The 25,206-nt window shown below is 36.5% G+C and overlaps 1 protein-coding gene across 8 annotated transcripts in view; it reads right to left on the bottom strand.

Annotated features, from left to right (window-relative positions):
• Window positions 1-2,485: 2,485 nt before the first annotated feature.
• YAP1 (Yes1 associated transcriptional regulator) overlaps window positions 2,486-25,206 on the bottom strand; it is a 103,974-nt gene continuing 81,253 nt past the window's right edge. For 2 of the 8 annotated variants that reach the window (XM_088140610.1, XM_088140614.1), the window contains 5 exons: window positions 21,864-22,060; window positions 19,895-19,942; window positions 8,771-8,898; window positions 7,196-7,308; window positions 2,486-6,070 (listed from right to left, as the gene is read on the bottom strand). In XM_088140610.1, coding sequence (XP_087996736.1) covers window positions 5,832-6,070; window positions 7,196-7,308; window positions 8,771-8,898; window positions 19,895-19,942; window positions 21,864-22,060 — 725 coding nt within the window. In that variant the 3' untranslated portion in view covers window positions 2,486-5,831. The remainder of the gene's footprint in view (window positions 6,071-7,195; window positions 7,309-8,770; window positions 8,899-19,894; window positions 19,943-21,863; window positions 22,061-25,206) is intronic. The other 6 variants (XM_088140611.1, XM_088140615.1, XM_088140612.1 and 3 more) reach the window with 3 other exon arrangements.

Here is a 25,206-nt window from a genome sequence, read left to right as displayed (position 1 = left end):
GCTTCATTATTTCAATATACCCAAACATCACATGGTTTACTTGGATGTGAAAATCAGGTCTAAAGGCTCTTTGCACATGAAACACCAGCAGATGGGATTTGGAGCTAGGTAACCAAAGGTTTGGCTATCAATCCACCTGCTGTTTCAAGTAATGGTTGCGACAGAGGTTTCTCACCCATAAACAACAGACAACAATGAATCACTTGTGTCATTAAGACAGAGATCTCAAGTACTTTTGAGTGTGTGTCGTTATGCTTTAATATTGGCTTCTCTGCTAAAAGTAAGGCCTGGTATGGATGCAACTCTCTCAAAAGTGAAGGAAAGTCAAACCACATCTCATAACCTTCTGATTGCAGCAGCGGATTTGGAAAGCATCAAAATAAAACCACTTGGTGCATGGTGACTACTCTTCACAACTTCTGATGCACGCCTTTTAGGTTTATTCTGGAACAGAGGTCTAGGTTCACTTCCAAACATGACTATCAAACTTACTAAGAGATTCTGACCAGATACTGTCTCAAACTTACTTCAGAGAGGTTTTGTGAGGAAAACTGAGGTGGGGGTGGAACCGGTACTATGCTCTGAGAGTTACTTAGGAAAGGAGGAACATTAATAAATAAATGGAAACAAGTATATTGAGATACAAATGCATTTGTAGGTGTACAGGCCAGAAGAACAATAAGCACATTACATGAATGATGTGCTTAATAATGCACAACTTAAAGGGGTGAGTTTTTTGCTGCTGTTGCTCAATTAATGTGGCAGCCTTTCTAATGATACATCCTGTGCAAAATAGTTTTTCTTAATAGCAAAAATAAGCCCCCGACCCCTCCAAACGTTCTGTTATTGTGTGTAACCCTACAACAGCTATTAATGTACTTTATGTCATAAGGATTTAAATACAACATGCAACTCACAGCTAAAGTATATATGTGCATCATGAAGACCACCCAGAAGCTTCAACTGGTCCAGAATACAACGGTGTGCAGACTTTTGGACACCCAGCGGTTTGCCTGTTATACCACTGCTGTCTGAGCTGTATAAGCTTCTGTTTCTTTCTGGGTGCAATTCAAGGTTCTGGTTATCACCTTTAAAGCCCTACATGGCACAGGATCATGTTTTTGAGGAGCAGATCAGATAGGATGAGCATGTTCCAGGTCCCCAGATGATTTTAAACAATGTCATCTGGCAGGACCTAGGAGGCAGATCCTTCTCTATAGTGATGCCTGTCTTATGAGACACCCTCCCCCGAGATCCAGAGGGCCTCTACCCTCCTGGGCTTCTGGAAATCCATTAATGCCTGGTTCTTCCCCTAGAAGGACGGGAGTTGAGCCCAGCACATGTTGTGGCACCTTGGTTGTACGAAATGGTTTTAAGCTGTCCAGAGTTATGTTGTATAAATGGGCAGCCACATCAATCAAATCTCTCTCTCTCAGAAAGTTTCCTCTCTGAAAAGTAACCAGAATTGGTTTCTAAGGTAACAGACAGATTTGCTGAATTACTGAGGCCCATTCTTTTCAGCTCCACTTCTCTGCCTATGTACACTTCAGAAACTTAATGCCCTGCATTAACACTGGATCATATACTGTATTAGGAACATAATATACATAAAAATACTTTAATGTATACTGTTTAAGCCTCTGTGTGCAAAATCAAATTTATTATTGCGATTTAAGATCAACATATCAAAAACAAACAAAAATCAAACCCCAAAAGATAAAATTAATAAAATTAGAAGTATGAGTCTACAGCAGTGTTTCTCAACCTCAGGCAACTTTAAGATGTGTGGACTTCAAGTCCCAGAATTCCACAGCTAGCATGCTGGTTGGAGAATTCTGGAGTTGAAGTCCACATATCTTAAAGTTGCTGAGGTTGAGAAACACTGTTCTAAAGGACTCTATAACAATCAAGATTCATGTTTTTGGATAAAAGTCTAAAAGAGCCATTCCTCAAGTAGAAAGGTCTTGCCAACTTCATAGTAATCTGCCATGTACTTTGAGTCAAAGGGACACCTTATCGTATCACAAATGTGAGAACATTGTTTCAAATGTCGTAATGGACTACTTTACTTTTCTTCTTCCCTCCTTCTGTCATACTTCTTGAAGCAATTAAAGCAGCTATGTTCTCTGGAAGACTCACACAGCTGCTTCAAAAGCTTTCCCCAGTCACATACAAGTTCCCAACAGAAGGGTTGTCTGTGGATGTACACAAATGGGTAGAAATGAGGACACCCTTTGAAGCAGCCACATAAGCATTCCAAAAGATGTGGCTGCTTTAATGCCTCAGCGAGAAATATTTTGCTCATGCTAACACACTTCACAAAACACTGTTGTTTTGAATGGGCAAAGCACCCACCCTAAAGAAAAAAGTGTCACTTTATACAGATGTAAAAACCCGTCTCTTGTATAAAAAGTGGCTGCCCCCATATTAGTGTTGTATTAGCATTAGGATGTGTTTAATATTAAAAAATAAAACAAACACAATGTAAGCGCAAAGTATATATTTATATCATGTAAAACAAAAAAGCAGTGAAAAAAATGTATTACATAAAAGAAAATGTAACAGAATTTACTAGGATATCTAACAGAGGCATGCTCTTACACCTAAAGAAAATATAACATTTATAGCTATATATATTTGAAAATTGTGTTTCAGAGTTCTCTAATAGAAAACATTTTAAAATATAGAGGTTTTTCACCCTAAAGAAGAAAGTGTCACTTTAGACAGACGTACAAACCCGCCTCTTGTATAAAAAGTCGCTCCCCCCATGATTGCAAATGAAGTCATTTTAATAGGGATTTTCCATATGTGCAAAAGATAGGGTACCATTAATTGCTCTCAACCTTGCATTGCTTGAGCTCCAACACTGATTGGTACAACTTTGAATCCACATGATTTATCGAAACAGTATATTTTTCAAAGCATGTTGCCAAACATACACAAGAATTCATAAGCTTTCATTGCATTCTGAACACACTGTACTTAAAAAAAATATCTAGAAGCCATAAAGTTAGGACAGTAATCTGTTTAAATATATACACCAATCAATACAAAATACTACCTATAATACTTTTCTTTTGCATTTCAATACCCCAAAAAAAGGTAAGCCACTTTGTCAAATGATAGATTTCAATAAAAACTTGTAATAGCATCTAGTTTATTTTGTTTTTCTTCTGCCAACAGTACATATGATCACTAAGGCACATTTCCCATCTAATAAAGAGGCTTAAAAAGTAACTAGAGTTAAGTACTGTGCAGACAGCTTACCGTTAAGAAAAATCCAAGAATTCTGAGTTTTATGTAAGTACTCCTCTAACAGTGCTACTCAAATATAGTTTGAGCTATGTAGTGTAGTGTACAACAAGGAAAAATTGGGAAAAAATGTTCCAATTTTAAAGCTGTAACCAAGTAAAGCAAACAAAAAACTATTTCTGGATACAGGAATTCAGGAGTTCCTATTTGATATTCAAACATGTGCACATGGTCCTCCTGTATATGGAAAAAACAAGCAAACCCAAATGCAAGAACTCCAAATTTCTCACCTTTTCTCCTGTTTGAAACACTATTTCAATCAATTTATATTTAATTTCAGTTGGCTTTCAAGTATTTCTCAGAAATTGTGGGGAATTAAAAAAACAAGAATCCTCTTAATGGGACTGAGAATCTGTTCATATGATCCATTCACATGTTAACTGACTAGGAGGCTAATATGGCATTGCAGAAGAAAAATAATTCATTAAGCTGTGGCTTATCGGCATACACAAAACTCAAGGCTGCAACTGTTAACGTCATCCTCACGTCAACTAGAAAGGGACAAGTAATTGGTGAAAGCCAGCATTACACTTCTAGACTTCTCTCCATATGCCCACAAAATCTCTTCCAGAAAAGCAATCTCTTTAGAGCAGATTTTGAGGGCATGAGAGAGGGGGCATACTTCCTGCTTCACAATACATCAAGTGGAAATAACCTTCACCAACTTGAGCAAAGAACTGGATTCCATCCAACCTTTTAGTATATCCTAGTCTGAAAATTATATACTAAATTTCAGGTTTAAACTTTCCTTGATGGTTATATTATAAACTCTTGCAAATAAAGACAACAAATTAATGGGAATGTTGACAGACCTTTAAGGCACTTATTGGTGCCAATGCATATAAAGAAAAAAGGCTTCATAGCTTATATTGCAACATGGGCATTTTGTTCATTTAAAATACTCTTTGGAAAGTATCACAATTCCTACAGACAACTTTGAGGATAATCCTTTCCTACTAAAAGTAAAGTTATAGATATGTACTCACTCCTTGACTTCAGTGCTAATCACTACAGCTAAAATACATAGTCAACTACATGCTCATGTTGCCATCTACCACATATCTTTACAGTCTTCTAAATGCACGATGGACTTATTTCTCAGTATGCTTCTGATACAGTTTAACTTTAGTGTTCCCACTGCTAATATTGTAAACTCACATGACAGTGCAGACAGTATAATGAAACTATGTACAGGAAAGCATCATTTTCTATCCATTAGGGACACTTGATTCTCAAGCCACCAACTTCATCAAAATTAAAAAGCTCTCCAAACAATGGTAAGAGCTGTTCTTTGATGAAAACTCAGTGTAATGTTTGCTGTGTTCAAAACTCAGGGTAAAAGCCATACAGCTGGCCATTCTTAAATGGCAATGTTAAAAATACTTCAAAAACTCCTTCCAAAATAAGTGAGACTAACGTTCAAATAAGTACATTTAGGCAAAGGATTCTGTAAGAGGAAGTTTCTTTGAATTCTGGGTAGAGGGGTGAAACTTAAGCCAATGGTTCTTTAATCTAATGAATACATTCAAAGCTATCTTTTTAAAAGCTGTAAGCAAAACATAGAACTACTGATATTAACTGGCTATACTAGTTTAGTATAAAAAAAAAAACCATTCAGACTTAAATAAGACTAGGTGAAGTCAGGAAATTTAGATTTCACTATTTAAAAATATTAAAACAAAAACAACCAATACACACAACAGAACCAAAAAAGTTCCTTTTCTAATCTACTGCTATAATTAAAAATAGATCTAAAATTTGGAAAACAAGCTAAAGTTAAGAGGCAACAATCAAGATCCATGTTTTTTGTATAAAAGGATTTGCTTACGATGCTGTAAAGTGTGAGCAAACTAACTGAGGGAATTAAGAAGAAGCTGCCAGTGGACACAATCCAACAGCCATCCTTGGCATATATCTTTTATTCAGTTCAATATAGATCAAGCAGCATGAAGAACTGTATTCAACCCTAAAATGTCTGATGGTTTGTGCCCAACAATAAAACATTTTACACCTTATCTCCAAATCAGTACTGACTTTCCCCCCCATCAGATACATCATTTTTGGCTTGCTGGACCTGTCAAGTCTTTTTTTTTTTTGCCGCGAAAGCTTAAGCTCCACAACATCCATAGTCAAAGGAAAGGACATGCAAACAGAAAGCAGGGCAAAAGGAATGGTAGATATTATCCGGAAACATAGCTGGTCTCTCTCTCTCTCTCTCTCTCTCTTTCCCATCCTTTCCCTCTCCATTACCACCATGCTGAACAGTAGTTGCAACAGGAAAAAAAAGTGAATTCTTCAGAATCAACTGTGAAAGAGGTCAGCGGTATAACAGCAGCGATTGGACAAAAAAGAACAAAACATTGGATCAACAAAATCTGAAGTATTTTGTTCATTTACATGTTTTCCTTTCTGATCATAAGCCAAGACGCCTTTGCAATACAGGCTTGTTCTCAACAACAGGTACACGTCTTATCTCCTTAGATCCTTCAAAGATTTCAAATTCCATCTCCCTGAGGCCCCTATAACCAGGTAAGAAAGCTTTCTTTATCTAGCTTGGTGGCTGCCAACACAGACTCCATGTCATTAAGGATATCAGAGCTCAAAGCTTCTTGTAGGCTTGGCATCAGTTCCTCTCCTTCTATATTCATTGCATCACCTTCCAGCGTTCCAAGGTCCACATTAGTCCCTGGAATGGCTTCAAGGTAGTCTGGAAAACGGTTCTGATGGGAGGGGATGGTGCTTTGGTTGATAGTGTCACCTAGATACAAAATGAAGGCAAAGCAGGGCATTAAACACATATATTTAACTGGTGCAAAATATTTATTTGACTCTAAATACCCGTCATTTGAAGCCATGCCCCCAACCCCATGGAGCATCAGCTATACATCTTGTGCTCAGGATATATAACCATGGAGAGTGCCCATTGGAGCCAACTCCTTTGAAGAAAGGGAGGCATCAACTGATAGTAAGAACAACTGCCACTTCATCCTCTCCACTTGTATTTACAGCTGCCCCCCCCCATCCATTCTAAGATAACTGCAACAACTGTTGCTCAAGGAAGAGAAAATCAAAGCACGAGGCTTCTTTTCTGAAACTGCCTGCACTCACAATAAACAAGTCCATCTGCCCTGAAAGGAGAGTTATTAACTTAAAACTAAACTTCAGCACCTCTACTTGCTTTTTTCTATCCTTCTCTTTTAGCATGATGTCATTTAGGATGCAGAACAGAGAGAGGGATCATCTTATGACTGATCTTTGTAAGAAACTCTGGAAGTCTTTTCCAGATTAAGATGAAATAAATAAAAATAAATAAATAAAATAAAATTAGATAAAATGATTATAAGCTGCACAATTTCAGTCAGAATAACTTTCAACGATGTTTTTTGTTGTCAATGTGAAGGGAAATATGGAACCTTAAGAACCAAAAGCCACTGGGAGGGGCTGGAGAACTGCAGCAAAGGCAGTAAATTAGGAAATAGTTCAGATTTGCAGGTCAAAAATATCCAGGCCATTTTAAACTAAAGACACCATCATGAATTTCCCAGATTCGGGAAAGAATTTGAGTATACAATTGAAGAAGACATAATATTGTTGTTAAAATTACTACAAATCCAAAGCAAAATATTTTTTTCCTCTTTACAAATGATATTTCATAGAAACATAGATACAGGAAGAACTCTGTAAGACATATAGTTTAATTCCCTGTTCACTGAGGAAACTGATGTCAAGTCTGCCCTCCTGTCTCCTGAGAATTAGTTCCACTGTCTCACCAATAACCTTCAAGTGTCATCTATTCTACTGTAACTAACCCACCCACTTTACTGCTAGTAACAAGGTACAAGCATCATCAATCGGACAGCAACTGGAGGGAACTGAATCACACCTGTATCCATTTCATCAACACTATTGAGGAAGTCATCTGGAGTTCTGGGAACACTGTAACTGCTCATGCTGAGCCCACTGTCTGTGCTCTCATCTCTGGAGTGGTATGTTCCACTGCAAGGAAACGTAATGTTGTTTTAGGTTACTATTGGAAAGAGCAGCCAGCATTAATCATCAAAAGGATTCATTTTCACCAGTCAGAGTTGAATTATATTCTCCTCGTAAAATTACACATTTTTTAAAAAAAATGCCCGAGAAGGAGAATTCTCTGAATGCTCAATTCTGCAGTGTCTCAATTCCCACAATGCAGCTACAGCATGTGGCATCCATTCCTGGCCCCATAAAGCTTGTCCACTTAGTTCTCAAACTTTGTGATACCGCAATCTCCTAAAATGGTAAATTTATGCGTGTGAAACTCAATAAATAAAATTAATAATTTCACAGGGGGTAGTAATAATAGAGCTCCACTAGGGCAACCTTTTAAACAAAGTTGTCAATGCCTTCTAAGCTGCTCATGAATTCTTGAGAGTCCCAACCCAAATATGTTTCTAATTTGTATTTGCTGTCTGTAACCTGCTTAGAGTCAATTGGTTGATTGAAGCAGTGTAGAATTTGCATAAATAAATAAACAAAATCACAGTTTAATCTACACACTGTAATGCTACTGATTGTCCCAGTGCAAAATCTAACAGTGCTAAAAACGCACTTGTTCAACAGTGACTAACATTTTAATTATGGCATACACAGATATACAGCATACACAGGGGCTCCTGGTGTTGTCAGAATTTACTTACGGTGGTCACAGTCCTAGAAGTTAAGATTTTGTATGACTGCCACTGAGAAAATTTTGAAAATATTTATATGACACATTCCATTAGAAACCAATAATTTTCTTCTGTGCTTATGACTTATATTTGAAAAATATGAATCAAGCCCTCAGTTGAAACAATATCCAAATAACCAACAGCTATGCACACCTGTCAGCATTCTTTTTGGTTGCTTGTGTGTACTGATATCCCATTTTTAACCTTATCTGTGCAATAATGAGGGCTAAACATTAAACATGCAATATTGTTAACTAGAAACCAGAGGCTGCATAAATTAATGCCAGAAAAAATTAGCCTACTTGCCTTGTAATATGATATGCTAAATCTTATCACTGTTTCCTGTGTCAGTGCTATAAAGGATAAAAATAGAACCAGGAATGTTGCAAACTCCTTTAAGAGAACCCCACAGCATATTCACTGCTAGCTTTTGAAAAAGTTTTCCGAGTCAGTAATTTTAAATGACTGTGCATCAAATGACTTGTGCCTGGGCGAACATGTTATGACTTTGAAGACAAACCTTTCCTACAAGTCTGAACAGCTGACTTCCACAGGAGACAGCTCTTAATCTTCAGCTTTTTTTGGAGGGGGGGGGGAGTAAACTGGACTTGCCCTTTAAGGAAATATCCATTTACAGCTGTGGTTCTTGGAACAGACCAATGTTCCAAATGGATGATTACATAAACCAAACAGAATTTGAAAATCATTAGTTTTGGTGAAATGAAACTACTGCTGTAGCTACTGCCACTAACCTGTTAAGAAAAGGATCTGAGCTAGTTGTGGTCATTGTTCTCAGTTCTTGAGACATTCCAGGAGAGGATACTCGATTCTGGGAGCCGTCTTGTTCCATACTGGGAAGCTGACTACGGAGAGCCAATTCCTGCCAATTAAGAAATGACTGTATTCATAACTCACATTCAGGGTTCAACATTCATTTGCAACATTGGAAGAAGACAGTAATTGTTTGGTGCAAAGCTATGTGATATCAAAGGTATGACCAGTCTCTTACCAGTTATCAGTGATTACTAGTCATGGCATTTTATATGCTACCTCCAATATCAGTCACATATGTATACCTCTGAATACCAGCTGTTGGGGAAATTAAGTGAAAAAGTACTGATGTGTTCATCTCCTACTTCTGAACTTTCCAAGAGACATCTGGTTGGCAGATGTGAGAACAGAATGATGAACTAGGTAAGTCTTTGATCAGAGCCAGGAGAACTCTTCTTATAGTCTTATTACTTTACTTTTATTCACTTACTCCACTTTCATATCATCTGGATGCCTTTTTTATACATACACACTCCCTATCGGGGCATAGTGAAAAATAAATCATTTGAGAAACAGCTCAAGTGGTGGAGCTGGAGGGAAAATGAATCAAGGCACCTGCAGGGAAAAGAACCCGAGGCCTAAAAAGAGGGAGGAACAAGTCAAAGACAAGGGTAATTGGATATACACCTTACCAGAAAGCAAGAGTTGGGGGAGGGGAAAAAGAAACAGATGGGGGAGGAGGTATTTCAGTTCTTATGAAGTTAAAAAAGGATTTGCTTTGCTGGTTTAAGGGATGGGAAGGGCCAGTTTAAGTGATGGGAAGGGCCTTGACAGTTTGCCAAAATTCTGCCACTAGAAACACAGGAAGTTACCTGATGCTGTGAGCAGCTTTACAAACGGGGACATGCACGAACAGGTTTAATGGGGATTGTGAGACACTATCCTTCAAGGGCTCCCCAAATATTACTTACCTTGATTCTTAATACATGTTACCATGGTTCTTAAAACTCACACAATAACATGAAGGAGAAAGTAATTCACAACTACCCATCATTTTCAACAAGGTTCTCATGAAATTAATGTTTTCAGATTAAAAGATAACACTGGATAAAAACAATACACATGCACTGTTCTATTTAAATGCAGCTGAATAAAAAAGTACTTTAATATGATTTCTTAATAATGAAATTAACATATAGTACATGAATTTCTCTGTATTTAGTACAAGGCTTTGAAACCTGATATTTTAATTCATAAATCAAAAAGACACTAGAAGGATTCAGATTCCAGTTGAAGTCTTAAGAATATGTATTGTTTGAATACAAAGCCTGAAAAAATCTGTCTGATAACTTATTCCTTCATTACTTAAAAAAAAAAGTCAAACTTTTCTAATGGGCATTAGGAAAATTAAGATTTAATATTCTTTATTAATACACAATTCTTAACTTTGGATATTATAAAACAAGCCAAAATAATCTATCAAATCCATAGAGAAGCTACTATAAAGATGAAGTTAGGTTGTTGAATACTGTCCAACTGAATGCTATTTTTTAAGTCAGAAGTTTACAAAACTTATTGCTAATCTCGAAATATGTAATTGTTAACTGGTGTTTTTTTAAAAAATTAGGCTTCTTTTAACATTTTTTATCCTTGAAATGTCAAAATCTTGTATTTTGCAGTAATGTTAATATTTTACAGAACCAAATCCACAGACTTCAGGAAAGATTAGTTATTAAATCAGCAAATATTTGGCAGTGGAAACTAGTGCAACAGGATAATACTGGAGAGCAATCTAAACTAAAACACATTATCAGTTGAAGAATACAATCCCAAGCACTCCGATTACTAACATAATTATTAAATAATTTATATGTGTTTGTTACAAATGTTTATAGGCCATATATTCATTTCAATTGCATGTAAATTCCATTAAGCCTTCTAATACATGTTCCCCAATTTGTATGCATTTAATTTCAGTAATTTTCCATCTGAAAGTTTTCAGAGTTACTTCAGTAGTGAAGGTTGATCAACTCATTTTCCACAATATCATACAAAAAGATTTTGATTCCTAGTGTTCCAGTGTTCTTTTTAATAGTGAATTAACCAGTAACCACAGAATGGCTTAGTGCAATGTATAAATCCAGCCAATAACTCCTGCCATCTTTAAATTACTGTTGCATATAATAGATAATTTACAGTGCAACTGACCTAGCACTGAGATAAACCATTAACAAGACAGCTTTCCATACTGCTTGCTCTTTTACATATTCTATTTATTTACCATCTATCAACCTGAGATAACCAACATTAGAAATGATAAATGAAAGATCTATTAAATATATGCCAGTAATGTATTTAAGTTATGTTCATTTTCCTAAATATAACATGTGTCATGAAAGTTCAGATTCCAATACCATGACGATAATGACAACAATGTACTGGCATGCCATTATTTATTTGGCATACATTTTCTGGAGTATAAAAAAAAGTTGTAGATCAAAATAAAGAAAGAACTATGTGAAAAAGGAGTATTTGCAAAAAAAGAAATCTCCATAAATTAAAAGTAATACAGTATCTTAAAAAAAAAAAAGGTTAATAGTTCCATAAAAACATGAAAACAATAGTTTACTAGATAAGGAATCAAAACTAAAACCTTTTTTATGGTGCAACACCTATTTTCAGTACCTGAAGACCTGGCTATTCCCTCAGGCCCTGAGCCAGGATATTATATGAGCTGCCAGAAATGTATCAATATATGTTTTGTGAATTATTTGCCCAATGCTATAGGTGTTATGTTTGTTTCTACTAGTTTGTTGGTTTTTTATTACTGATTATTTTTTTGTTTTTGACATTGTTAGATGCTCACAGTTGCTTGGTGAGTGGGTGACCATGTCGACTGAATAAACAAACAAGCCCAAGTTTTAAACTACCAAGGGTATGTTTCCAGTTTTGTAATTTTTACTTTTTTCATTTCAGTATAGACTTTAGCCTTTATTATTACCAATCAGAAGCAAGTTAAGTATAAAAGAATATAGTCACCAAATATGAATGGAATCTTCTAAATGACTTTAAACAGAACTACAGAAGACTCATAGTTTCCACAGGCTAAAGAATATTTAGATTCAAGCCAAAATAAATCTATTAGACTGTTGGCCCCTTTATTTTTAGATGCTTTTCTAGGCATTGACACCACTCTAGTCTTAGTGTTCCAGAGGCCCTGAAAATGACCAAACAGGTGTTGCACAGAGACACTTGGATTTCAGGATCTGATTGCATACAGACTTGGCCAAAATGTTAAGAGTGGAGCTGAGGAAAGGAAAGCTGAAACAGTTACAAAAACAGGCTTATGTAGTGGAATCAGAAGGACAGCCCGGGGCTGGCAAGACTGCAGTCCTCAAAGCACTGTTCAATTCATACAATTTCAAGGTATATTTGGGCAAGTTTACTTCTGTTAGATAAGCTATTAGGTACTGACTAGTGCTTTGGCTCACTAATCTGCTCAGTTCTGTTTTATAAAAAGAACCTGTGATCTCACATGCATTTGCGGCCTTGACGTTACACTGCTTATACAAGTGAGCAACTCACAGGAATAATTAAAAGCAAGTTAATCGCTGGTATATCATCAGAACCAACTTTCTCTACAATGTTTTCATTGCTGAAGTGAGTGCCAAGAACTTTTCACTAGATTATACCCTGTAGTAATCAGATTATTGCTTCTAAAAGGCTGAAAAGTACACACCCTCAGTGTTATGAAAACCATATAAGTCTCTTGTCTTAAAACAGGAATGTACAATCCACCGTCATATTGTGGATAGCAAAAAGTAAGATCACCAAATGAAAAATGTAATTTCAGTGTAAGATTCTAGTCCTTTGGAATCCAAGGAGACTAAGGTACTGCTAGCTTCTACCAGTTTACATTAAATATTCAAATAAATAAATAAATAAATAAATAAACAAACAATCAATCAATCAATTTATTGTCAAGGATCTTACCTTAAACTTTCAGAAGCTATAAGAGGTTACGAACAAAAATAACAATGGTCTAAGCATGTAAACATGGTAATAATTAAGATTACATGAGAAATTATTGTTCATTCTGTTGCATAAGAGTCAGCAACTTTTATGAGCAACAATTTAAAGGATGCATTTTAATTAGGTAAGAAAAGATAAAATCTCCAAGTCGAACTCAACTATTGGTGACTTGATAGGCATGTCCATGTAGTTTTCTTGGCAGCAATATGGAATTGGTTGGCCACTGCCATTTTTTGGGATATTCTTAATTCCCCAGTCTTGCCTACAGCCCCAGATCCTACATCCAAATTAGCTTTTTGAAATCACCCAAGATCAGACAGATGCTACCTTCTGAGCACTTGCAGTATTTCCTGAGTCCTCATCCATCACTTGTGCTACTCACATAAATGGACTACTTGATGATTTTGAAGTAACATGAGACAGCAATAATGTCTGCACCAGCACTTAGTTTCACAATTTGTAGATGTTTAATTGGACCAGCCATCTTGCCTTGAAGCTACAACAGGACTTTTTTCATGCCTTAAAAAGTTCTTGTTTATTTTTTTAAGTTTGTTTAAAATCAGGGTTCTGTATGGCCTGCTGTAATACTTCTAAAATCAAGTCTTCAGTATTCAGTTACAGTACTTAGTATTCAAGCAATCCCTTCCATCAGTCCTTAACAGTCTACAAACAGTCTACTGCAATGCAGAATTAGTAGTATGTGCTTTTGAGGTCTGGCAAAACTTTTGAGCCACACTGGGAGAAGATGGAACATCACAAACAGACTTGTGATCATACACACTTTTATTAAAAACATTAATACATATTTTGCCAGGAAATTCAATACAGATGAGCTCAGTCTTGCACTGAAATCTTGAGAGAGCATACAGCCCCACTGTTCACAACAGCACAGTGTTGTTAACATAGTGAGTTTAATAAAGAGGAATTTAGGTCTTTGGTGCATGAAATAATTCCAATACTATGGTTTTAATGATATATAAATTGGGCTTATTTTGCTGGTCTCAAAAGCAGCACAGTGCAAGTTAGCATCGTTTTCCACAAATGATTTTTTAAAAACAAGTCCAAGAACATCACAAAGAAGTCCACCAAAATGATCCCTAGGTTATTTCCACTAACCAGTTAAAGATCTGCAACTGTCTCAACTATTTCAAACAATCAGTTTAAGATCAAAACAAATCAGTTATTTAAGATAAATTGTCACATCCAGAAAGGCCTTACCTGAGCTATATATTATACCAACTTATGTAATAGAGTCCTTTGTGGACTGTACACTCTGTAGACATTTCAGACTGCATTTTTAAATGACCTTCTGGGTTTATAAAGCTATATCTAACAAGCTAGTGCATTCACAAGGAACTCATTCCCTTTAAAATGTAAGTTTTATACATTTTATAAAACTTAGATTGTAAAGTAACACAATATTTAGAACTTAAACAATAGAACTGTCTTAAGAATATAATACAATGGATTAAATCTTAGAAATTCTCCATAAGAACTGTATCTGTAAGCTTCAATAACCTTATGTTTATGAACTGAGTCCAAATTGTTCCAAAATGAGGACTGTATTAATTTATTCGTATGGGCAGACAGGCAGATGATAGAGTTCAAGGCCTCTTACATGGCACTTTCCCCTCATTTTACTCTTACAAGGACAACCGGGGGTTGACAAAGTATAATTTGCCCAAAGTTACATGTCAGCTTTGTGGCTGAGTGGGGACTTAATTCTGTGCCTAATCAGTCCAAATCTAACATCTTAACCAGTGTGGAAACAAAAGATCAGATAGAATATGGGTCCTTCAAGCAGAATTTTTTTTCTTTCTGTGGTAACATTAAGCTTTGCCTACTAACAGTGCACACTAAGGCCTTCCAGAAAAGGAAATGGGCCTGGGTGGCTGGAACTTGCTCACTGCTGTAACAGAGTCAAACAATAAAATTTAAGATACATATATATAAAGTCATATTATAGCCTGTTTGTTCCAAAGCTCAAATAGAAAGCCATTCCTAACTATCTAGGCAAGTCATGAAAATAGAGGAATATGTTAATTGATGTCAGTCCTGCTTTACAACTTGGTAGTTGTATGATCTTTAGATCTACTGTATCTATAGATTTTTTTCTTTTTGATATATACTGACAGAACATAGAAAAAATGTGTGTGGGTGTGTGCGTGTGTGTGGTGGGTGGGTGAGGGAGAGGGAGAGGGAAGGAGGGGGAGAGAGAGAGATTGTGCTTCCAAGATTATTAACTGAAATTTACAGAAATCTTGAGAGTTTCATTTTGATAAATGAAAATCTCCAAAACTAGAAACAAATGAGCTGCTTTATACTTAATTCTCTCCTGGTGTGCTAATTAGGCACGACCAGCAAATTTTCATATCACTTAAAAATGCTATTCTACAGCTAACAGGCTATAGTCCAAGACGGATTCTAGCATAGAGTTTGCTGAATTCACAATGCTCCTGAGCCTGGGTGCTAATACTTTTCTGCTGAATCTTTTTAAACATTCATATTCAATTGTTTATTATTAAGAATCCTAGAACAGGAAGCAGTAATTTATGTTCTGTTCAGTTCAGGAATACAAGTTTGAGTATCCCTGATGGATGGCTGTCTAGTCTCTTTTTCAACACATCTCCTAGCTAACTAGTTCCACTTTGAAGTTTTTGTAACTTATCAAGATAGAAATAAAAGGCAAATCTATATTTTAAGGCAGGGTTTTTAAAACTGTGGCTTTGGACCACCTGGGAAGGTCATAAGCAAGTTAAGGAGGGAGGAGTTACAGCTTTTAAAATCTGATTACTCTGGTCTAGTCAAATGGGAGTAAGTTTTGACAGAACCCCTGATTTGCCTATAGCTATTTGGGGTAGCTGGTTGGGTAACTTGGGGCCAGTCACTCTCTCTAGACATAAAAAGAAGGCAATGGAAACATTGCCAAGAAAACTACATGGACTTGTCTATGTAGTTGCCAGAAGTCAAGACTGACTTGAAAGCACAAACAAAAACAAACATAAAGGCAACATTTACAGACTAGATAGCTAAAATATTCTAGCCATTTTTATATTATTACAGAGCTGCTGGAGGCATGAAATCTACATTTCAGAAAGGGCTAACCTGATACAGGGACTAAAGATTTTATGAATAAAGAGCTGAATGTTGTTTTATTCATTATCTGCTCAGTTAGTACCAAAGTCATAGAAAGTCTAATAGAACAGAGGTGGATAAGGGATAGCAATTTCATAGTAAAGACACAATGGTATATCATTCTAAATATTGTATGAGCAAAGAACATTGCCCCCCACCCCTGCACTGTGGTAGAAGGGCTCAGGTTGAACAATACATTGCAATTAAAAGCTAAAAGATAAACCATATACCCTCTTTTCACTTGACAATTTCCTTATACAAAGAGCTGTTGAGGAGAGATACCAATTTTTGTAATCACACTTCTGTACCCTCATACACTGTTATCAAAGCTTCAGAGGGATTTAAACAAGACCACCTTTGAAGATGCTATTCAATGTTTCCAATGTTCAGTTCCCGTAAGACCAATTTGGTATAAGATTCATCCTACTCCAGAACACAGTCTTGTTTTAAACACAAAAGTCAAACAAGAGGAATTGAAATATTGAGTCACATCAAAATGGACCCTCATGGTTTACTGAGATTAGTATTTCTTTATTCTGCAGCATTTGAGTAATCTACATATGTAAAATATAGATGATATTGAGAGCTTCTACTAAACAGGTAACATTTATATATAAAAGAACTCAGTGAATTAAATGTTTTTTCTTATCAGAATTATCACCATATAGGGCTAGGAACAATTTTTCTTTGATAATTTTATACATAAGCATGCTGTTTGGTAATGTTATTACTAAGAATACATTTTAATTTTGCATGTATGACAAACTCATATTTTCTGCTAGGACATGAGATAATCTATTACAGTTCTTTTTGCAACTATGAGTCTCATGTTGTTTCAAGAACCTTTATTAGACAGACTCGAATTCCTTTTTAAAATGTATATTGTATGAACACAATTATGTCAATTCCAGCAATTGATGAAATTGACTTTTAGAGCCTCCAATAAAAAGGAAAAAGGCAGTAAGAAGACCTGTAGGCTGTAAACATATTTCGGTCTATTTTCAAACGCAAAATTTGAACTAATATGAATCACACTAGGAGGCAGTTACTACAATTAGTACAGGTAAGAATTGGAGTTACAAACAGAAGTAGTACTGAGAAAAACGTAAGCATGAACACTCCAAGAAGTTAAAAAAAAAAAAGGCCTAATAAACACTACCACCCCAAAAATGAAGTATTTATTAACAAGATGTATAAGACTGCCCAACACAAACCATGTGATTCTGGGCAGCGTACAGCATCAAAAACAAACAATAAACCAACCCTCCCAACCCATATAACATTAAACTTATAGAATATATAAATATAAAATAAAAAATGACAACCAAGCAACATAACAGAACAACTAACAGGAGACTCTCACACAATTGGCCCCTAATGCCTGGGGGAAGAGCCAGGTCTTAATAGCTTTCCAAAAGGCAAGCAGAACTGGGGCCTGTCATATCTCAGGGGGAGATCATTCCAGAGAACAGGGGCAACCACAGAAAAGGCACACTTCCTAGATCCCATAACATGACAAGATTTAAAAGAAGGAACCTGGAGCAGGCCTTGTGGGAGAGTGTGGGGTGGGCAGATGATCTTGGGAGAAGGTGGTCCTACAAGTAACCTGGTCCTATGCCATGTAGGGCTTTAAAGATGAATCTTACCCGGAAACCTAGCGGAAGCCAGTGCAGCTCACAGAGTAGGGTATTACATGGGCATAACAAGATGTGCTCATAACTAACCAGACCACTGCATTATGGACCAACTGAAACTCCAGATGGTCAGCCCCATGTAGAAAGTGTTGCAGCCCCATGTAGAAAGTGTTGCAACAGTCCAATCAGGAGGTGATTAAGACATGCATCACCATGAGCAGGGCCTCACAATCCAGGAATGGGTGCAAGTGGCTTACAAGGCACAATTCTTCAGAGGCCCCCCTGGCCACACCTGCCACCTGTTCTTCAAATCCAGGAGAACCCCCAAATTTCACACAGTCTGAACAGGGTAGTGCCACCCCATCCAGAACCAAAATTGGAAACCCTTCAACTCCAGAATCTGGGGGACCCAAAACCCATAGCTAATCAGTCTTAGCAGGGTTGAGCTGCAACCTGTTCTTCCCCATCCAGACCCTCATGGCCTCCAGACCAGGGGACAGTGATGTATAACTGGGTATCTTCCACATATTGATTCCTCACCCCAAAAGAATCAGTATAAAGATGTGTTTCTGTGAAATAGATTATTCCATGTTTCAGAGTGACTGAAGAAAAGAAAAGAAGAAATGAGGAAATGAGGAAAGACCATCAGTTCAGAATTGCTCATTGAACAAGAATCTAATTATGATCTATATTTGACAATTTATATTGACAAAGCAAATAAATGATAAGATACCAAAAACTTATACTGTAAGAAACAACATTCCGATAAAAACTTGGGTGGTTACAGGTTTGTCACAAAATGACAAATTTTGTACATTTGTCAAATGAAACAAATGTGCCTGATTTCCGCTACCTAAATTTTTCTTTCAAATAGAATTTGATTGTTAAAATGGAATGGAATGAGCAAGTTATAATATTAAAGCCAGCCAATCATATATTAAAATGCAAATTCTTTAGCTATTTCAACTTATGTATAGCATGCAGAGAAATAAAACTTCCCTAATAAACGGAAAAAGTACAGCCCATACACTGATTAAAACAAAGTTGGTTACTGGGATTTCTATAATAATTAAAATAGCACCATTGCATTAATTTTGCCAGCCTCTAAATACATTGCACTGGAATAATATAACAAATACAAAACCTAGTAGGGTACAAGGAACAAGTACTGATTTTCAACCAAGATAATCAGGGTTTAATCTTTGCTCAGCTACAAATGAAGTCAACTGACCTTCGATAAATCATTAATGTTATCACTGAAGGCTTCTGAGAAGATAAAAAAGTGAGAATCTCCCAGAAATGTGACAGATGGAATGAAGCTTGTGTGACACTATATTTCACACCCCAAAGCATTTTCCATCAAGACCCAGTTTGGTCTAGTGGTTGAGGCACCAGGCTAGAAAGCAGGAGACTGTGAGTTCTTAGGCATGAAAGCCGGTTGGGTGAGTTGGGCCAGTCACTCTCTCTCAGCCCAACTCACCTCACAGGGTTGTTGTTGTAGGGAAAATAGGAGGAGGAAGGAGTATTAGGTATGTTCACCACCTTCAGTTATTTATAAAAATAATAAAGGCAGGATAAAAAAAAATCTAAAAAAATACTGTAGCCAAATTCTGCCATATAAGGAACCATTCCTAATCAGGCCCAGTATAAGATTTGTTGTATTATCCAGCTCCTTAACTGGTAAAAATTGAATAGCTAAATCACAGGGTGGCAATTACTGGATTTCTCTGAGGTACAGTTTGTTTAAACGTGACATATTTATTTGCACAGCAAATATGAAAATGAGAATTGGCAGTTAGTATTTTTTTTTTCATCTTTATAAAATGCTCAGCAGATTGATAATTCCAATTTTAGGACTATTGTCTACATAAGGGAAGTTTGCAAGATTGACTGTCAGATTTTACTACAAAGAAAACAGTTGTGGCAACTTAGCTCCTTGAATGTGAAATAGAGACCTTGGCTTTATAGGCCAGCTTATATGCTTTAGAAATGTGAAGTTACACAAGTCTAAGAGACCTCCTCTTGATCCCTGCGACCAGCAATGACAAATATGACCATACCATCTTGAAGTTGTTTGTGGATATGTCGTGGGTGAGTGGGGGGACAGAGCAAGTGAATATATCTTTTATTAAACCATCATTTATTTATTAAACATACCAAAAGCAAGCTTATGAGATACACATAGCTGCTTTTTAGGCATGCTGGGGTTATAAAATACAAATTGTAACCCAAGCACCTTGCACAGCTGATCTAAGTCAAAAGAAAATGTTTCTTATTCTGCTGAAACATTTGTTATGAGCCTACCTGACGTTTTGGAGAATTTGCTGTGCTGGGATTGATATTCCGCAATGCCTAAGAGTAAAAGAAATAAGATGGATAAACATTACTTTTTTGCGTCTTATGATTGGGATGGGTACGCTGACTCGACATACTCAATACTTTCTACACGTTCTGAAGAGGCGAGTTCCTAAGAGAGCCACAGATGACAATGGATAAGGCAATGAAGAGATGACAAAAGGGTGCTGCATAATGGAACAAGACGCTTAGGAGTGCTTACAGAGCATATGGACACATTTTGCTTAAACATACAGGGGACAAAAAGAAGGGGACATCGACTTGTGGACACTGCCTTGCCTGAAGTTAGTCACCTTCTTGAGGAGAAGTTATTGAAGAAAAGAAATCCAAAATTAGAAGCCTTTTCTAAAAGCATGCTGGCCTGGCGGCATTTGAATTTGTTTGAGTATTAATAGCAAAGCAGTTATAGGCAAAGTTCAGAAATATCAGCTTAGAAAGCTGTTATTTTTAACTTGTCCAGAGGCAACTCATGATAATTAAAAAAAAAAAAATTAAAAGAGATATATCCCACAATGATCCAGTTTACATGGAGTATTATTCCTTTAAATATTTCTTCAGTACAGAAGGCAGTTAGACTCCAGAACAAGGGCAGAAAAAGCAAGGAACGATGAAGGCAAAAGCCTGAAGAAGTGATCTCCAAGAATATGGAAATACTGCCTGATGCAAGAACCACCACCCAAACAGCAAGGAAAAAGAGGTTTTAAAAAGATTCTCCGAAAGAGGTTAGGAAATCTGCAATACTCCACAACCTTCACAAAACATGATGCAAAGCACTGGAACAAGGAGCTAATCAATCATTAGCAAAAGATCTAGGACAGTAAGCAATGACTGAGAGCAAAAGTTTTAGAAAATAAGCTTCATTGTCTCTTTGGGTTCATGCCTCCAGGGTTATAAAAAAAAGCAAAAGCAGCAAATCAGCTTACATTTAAACGTTCACGAAAATATTTTTGGTTTAAAAGAACTAAATTTAAACTGAAGTAAAAGACCTCGGTTAATCCATTTGAAAGTTATGTTCCTGAGAATTACTTGCAACAACATAAACATTACCTAACATGGATGAATTTTCCCTTTCATTTTCTCTCTTATGAAGCACACAGAGAAGCTGTTCATAATGAGCTGTGTAATTAGCACATTCACATGCATTCTGCAAGAATCCACATCCACAGAAGAGGGCTTAGTAAAGTACTATGATGATAAGTTTCCTGAAATTCATTACTTTATGGAATTCACTTCCACAAGATCTGTTGACAGAAACAGGCTTAGATGCTTTTTAAAAGGTTTAGGAATATTCAGAGCATAGGTTCTTCAATAACTTTTAAATTATGATACCTAAAGAGATAAGTATTTATATATTTAAGTTCTAGATGCTTGAGACAGGTAACAGGGCCAATATCCTTAGGCCTTGCTTGTCAACTTCCAAAAGCCCCTGGTGACCGCTAACGGAAATGGAACAATGCACTATGTCCTTAAAAAACAAGGAAGAGCTTTGTTTTTACAGGAAGGCTGAAGTTTAAATACTCTTCACAAACACAGCAAGACCAGATCCAATTCACACATGCCATCCATCATGAAAGCTGGAAAATTCAGTCAGATTAGCTCTGACCATGCAGAGCATTAATAAAGTTGCAGAGCTACTCAGCAAGTTGTCCATGTAGCAGAGTTATCAGCAATGAAAAGAGCACCATGCCAGAAACAGCCCAGCACCACAAACTGTCACGTACCCCAAAGAAATATTCTGAGGAGATCACAAAGTCTCATTTGTTGCTTGCCTGGGCAAGTTATATAAGGAGGAAAACATGAATGCTTATTTGCCACTTCCTCTATCTACTGATGCTTGCTAGAATTACACGTTGAAAAGCACAATGCGGCTCATGCATATGCAACAGGTATTGTATTATAGTGGAAGTATGTTTCTAACCTGTGGCCTCACCTGCCGAAGCAGTTCTTGATGTTTCAGTCGCAACCTTTCTTTTTCCATCTGCAATTGCTGCAGTCTTATCTGTTGCTGTTGGTTGGAGTTGCCACCTCCCAGGACTCCGCCAGGAGGGCTTTGGGGGGCTAATGGTGGTGGCGGCTGTTTCACTGGAGCACTTTGGCTGATTCTCTGGCTCATAGCTGTAAAGGCAAACAACAGAGCAGGCATTTTAAAGCATTCTTATCCCAAAGATCCAAAGGTTTGGAATATACATTCCTTAATGAATTTAATATAGGGAGAATTAGGGCCAAGATATCATAGTTTCCTCAGGTTAAGAAACAGACATTGAAAATTGAAGAAGTCAGAAAATAAATAGAACAAGAGTTCCCGTTTGCATGTATCAGCATATCTTGTTTGTTTGTTTTTTAAACTCTTAATGCTAACATGTCATGGGAAAAGGCAAATCTGTCCTGTCTTTGTTTGGGGTTCACCAACACACATCAGAAATTTTAACTTGAAGACATAATAGTGTTAAAAATATCACATGGTGCCTAGGAAGTTCTAGAAGAGTAGGGGAAGCAAAGTTGTCTTGTTTATTCTTCTAATAAAGATCATCCAGGAGGCAACAGGAGATTATGTTGTTCTTGAGAAGGCAAAGGCAAATTCTTCCAAAGGATTAGAAGGAAGTTCTTTTTGGTCCTCCCATCTTACCTGAAGTTAACCCTCTCCTGTCAGCTCAACTGTTCTGGAGGATTTTAACGTAACATAATGTAACATGGTCTGTCTGTTTGTCTGTCTGTCTGTCTCTCTGTACAGATATAGATCAGTCTAATAAGAGGCAGAGAGTTCCAGAATAATCACAGGCCATGCACTGCTTGCAATTTCTGATGTACAGGAAATTTCAAAGATACTGCCAATACTGCACAAGGATAAATCATGGAGAAGGTTTAAAATCGAAATCAGAAATATCAATATGTATGTACAAAGTTTAGTGTTTATAGCAAAAGGAAGTTCTCAGAATATGGCCATAACGTACACAGACATTATGTGATGAATATTTAGTGATGTCCTTATTATTGAGACCAACTTCCAATATACTTTCAAGCAGAACAAAATGGCTTAATGAAAGGGAGAAACAAACTGAATTCAAAACAAAGACTGGGGAGAAAAAAACAACAACAGGACAGAGACTCCATAAACTTGGTTTATATCCAGCATTCTCAAAGTCTGTTTAAATTATCCGAGCAGTTGGGCAATAAGTCTGCTATTCCAATTACATGTTTTAGCCAACTGGGTTGCTCCTAGGTCATAGAAATAAAATACATTTAAGATAAATATAGGCTCATGTAGAAAATGTGCCAGCTTCCATTTTGGTTGTAAACAGACAACCATCAGCCAGTCCTATTGGGCTGCAAATCAAAATGAGGCTTTTTTATAGGCATGTGATAATAAGAACCAAACACTTTCAGTCCTTCAACAGATTCTAAGCCAGGTCTGATGTACATTTATAAGCACAGTTTCACTAATAACTTCTCTGATAAAGAGAAATAAAGGCACAGGGTAGCACAAAAGTGTTACTCAGCTTCTGCATTCTATCTGTACAATAGGAGACTTCAAGGACTGTTTTGCCTTTAATAGAAAAGGCAAATAAATAAATAAATAAATAAATAAATAAATAAATAAATAAATTAAAAGGCATGGAAGAAACACTTTTAAAAAAAGGTTGACAAATATTTCTGGGCAGTGAGCCTGAACTCTGTAGCTTTCAACCTGTGAGTGAAATAGAAAAATAACATTAAGGGCTTTTTTTGTATAATAAAAAATTATTTTAAAGAGAAAGCATTATTAACTGAACAGACAATCCAGTGAATAATTCTACTGGGGAAGGAAGGAGGGGATATGAAACTAGAAAATCCATACAAATTAAATCTCAACTGCTCAAGGTTTTTTTGTATACCTTGAATGCCACTTTAGAGACTCAAAACATAAATGCTTTTTAAATGGTGCCTAAATTGAGGAAAGGGAAAAAATAAATATGTAGTCCTTTATCTGCTAGAACTTGGATTTATCTGTTTCCTGTTCTTTCTTTTCATGGGTATCAGAGAAGTATTTAAATATGGGGTTCTACACCCACACAGGGCAAGTAGCAAAGACCTCACAGGCAGACAAGAAGAAAACAAGTCTTTGTTTTACAGAGGAAAGAGGGGATTTAGGAGGAAAAGGGATTTGGAAGAAGTGAAGGGAAAATGTTAGTAATACACTGTTTACCTATCTTAGTTTCATGAAACCACCATACCTTTTAACAAGGATAATTTTAGGAAAGAATGTTGTCTAGTCAGTTTCTTACTGCTCTAATGCAGTACATATCCTGTTTCGAACTTTCTGAAATTATCAAAATCCAAGCTATGACACATGCCCCACTCATTCTATCTAAAAGGCAACAGTATTTCTGTTTTTCAAAAATAATTCTGAAGACCCTGGAAGCTATTAACCTCTCAGTGACACAAAGTACCAAATCATAAACAAGAATATCCAAGTGTAGCACAAACATGTTTCTTTAGAACAAAACCCAACTATATTCAAAGGGCTGTACACTCCAGTAGTTGTACATAGGATTTAATGCCAGGTCTGTTAAACAAAGAACTGAGAAGTATCTTTACTTGGACATTCATATTTTATACTTTGCCAGGTATGGGCAGGCTAGAAAGGCATGAGTCAAGGCCCAATAGAAAAATGGAAGACTATGCTGGTTTAGATAGCCAATGAGATCATATGATCTAAAGTCTTCTCCAGGATTCCCACATCCATATAGATGGAGGGATACTGTTTTCAATACATTTTCAGAAGCATTTATGACCATACACACCTACAGTAATGGGAAACCAAGGAATTTCTTCATGTACGCCATTTGATATGATTATAATGCAGAGCAAATGTAGGCAGATCCTGGGAATTTTTGCTTCTATATCATAAGACTTTCTCTATTTGTGTAAGTCAGTTAAAAACTGATTCCCTTGTATTCTTCACTGAGAAGGCTTAATATAATTTATCACTAAGCTGTTTGATTTTGCAGCATCAGCACTGGACACCAGTTTAAATGGGCACTTTATAACTTGTGTTGTTATGTAAGCATATCAGAACTTTGTACACAACTCAAGAATGATTAAAACAGACTTTAATTCTTCTGCACAGAATGGATTATACAACTGGCCAAAGAGTGGTTGTTTGCCAAAAAAGCCATGTTATTCCCATAATTTTCATATAAATGAAGGAAACTCTTCTCCTCAAACTGTATCCAACTATTGATTTCTTGTTAAAAGGTATAGTATAACGTATTTTATAACCT

Source organism: Python bivittatus, unplaced genomic scaffold, assembly GCF_059951505.1.
Source record: "Python bivittatus isolate LINGU-HERP-01145 unplaced genomic scaffold, Pbiv_v1 ctg000340_np1212, whole genome shotgun sequence".
Lineage (NCBI taxonomy): Eukaryota > Metazoa > Chordata > Lepidosauria > Squamata > Pythonidae > Python > Python bivittatus.
This window is presented reverse-complemented; position numbering and strand designations above follow the sequence as displayed.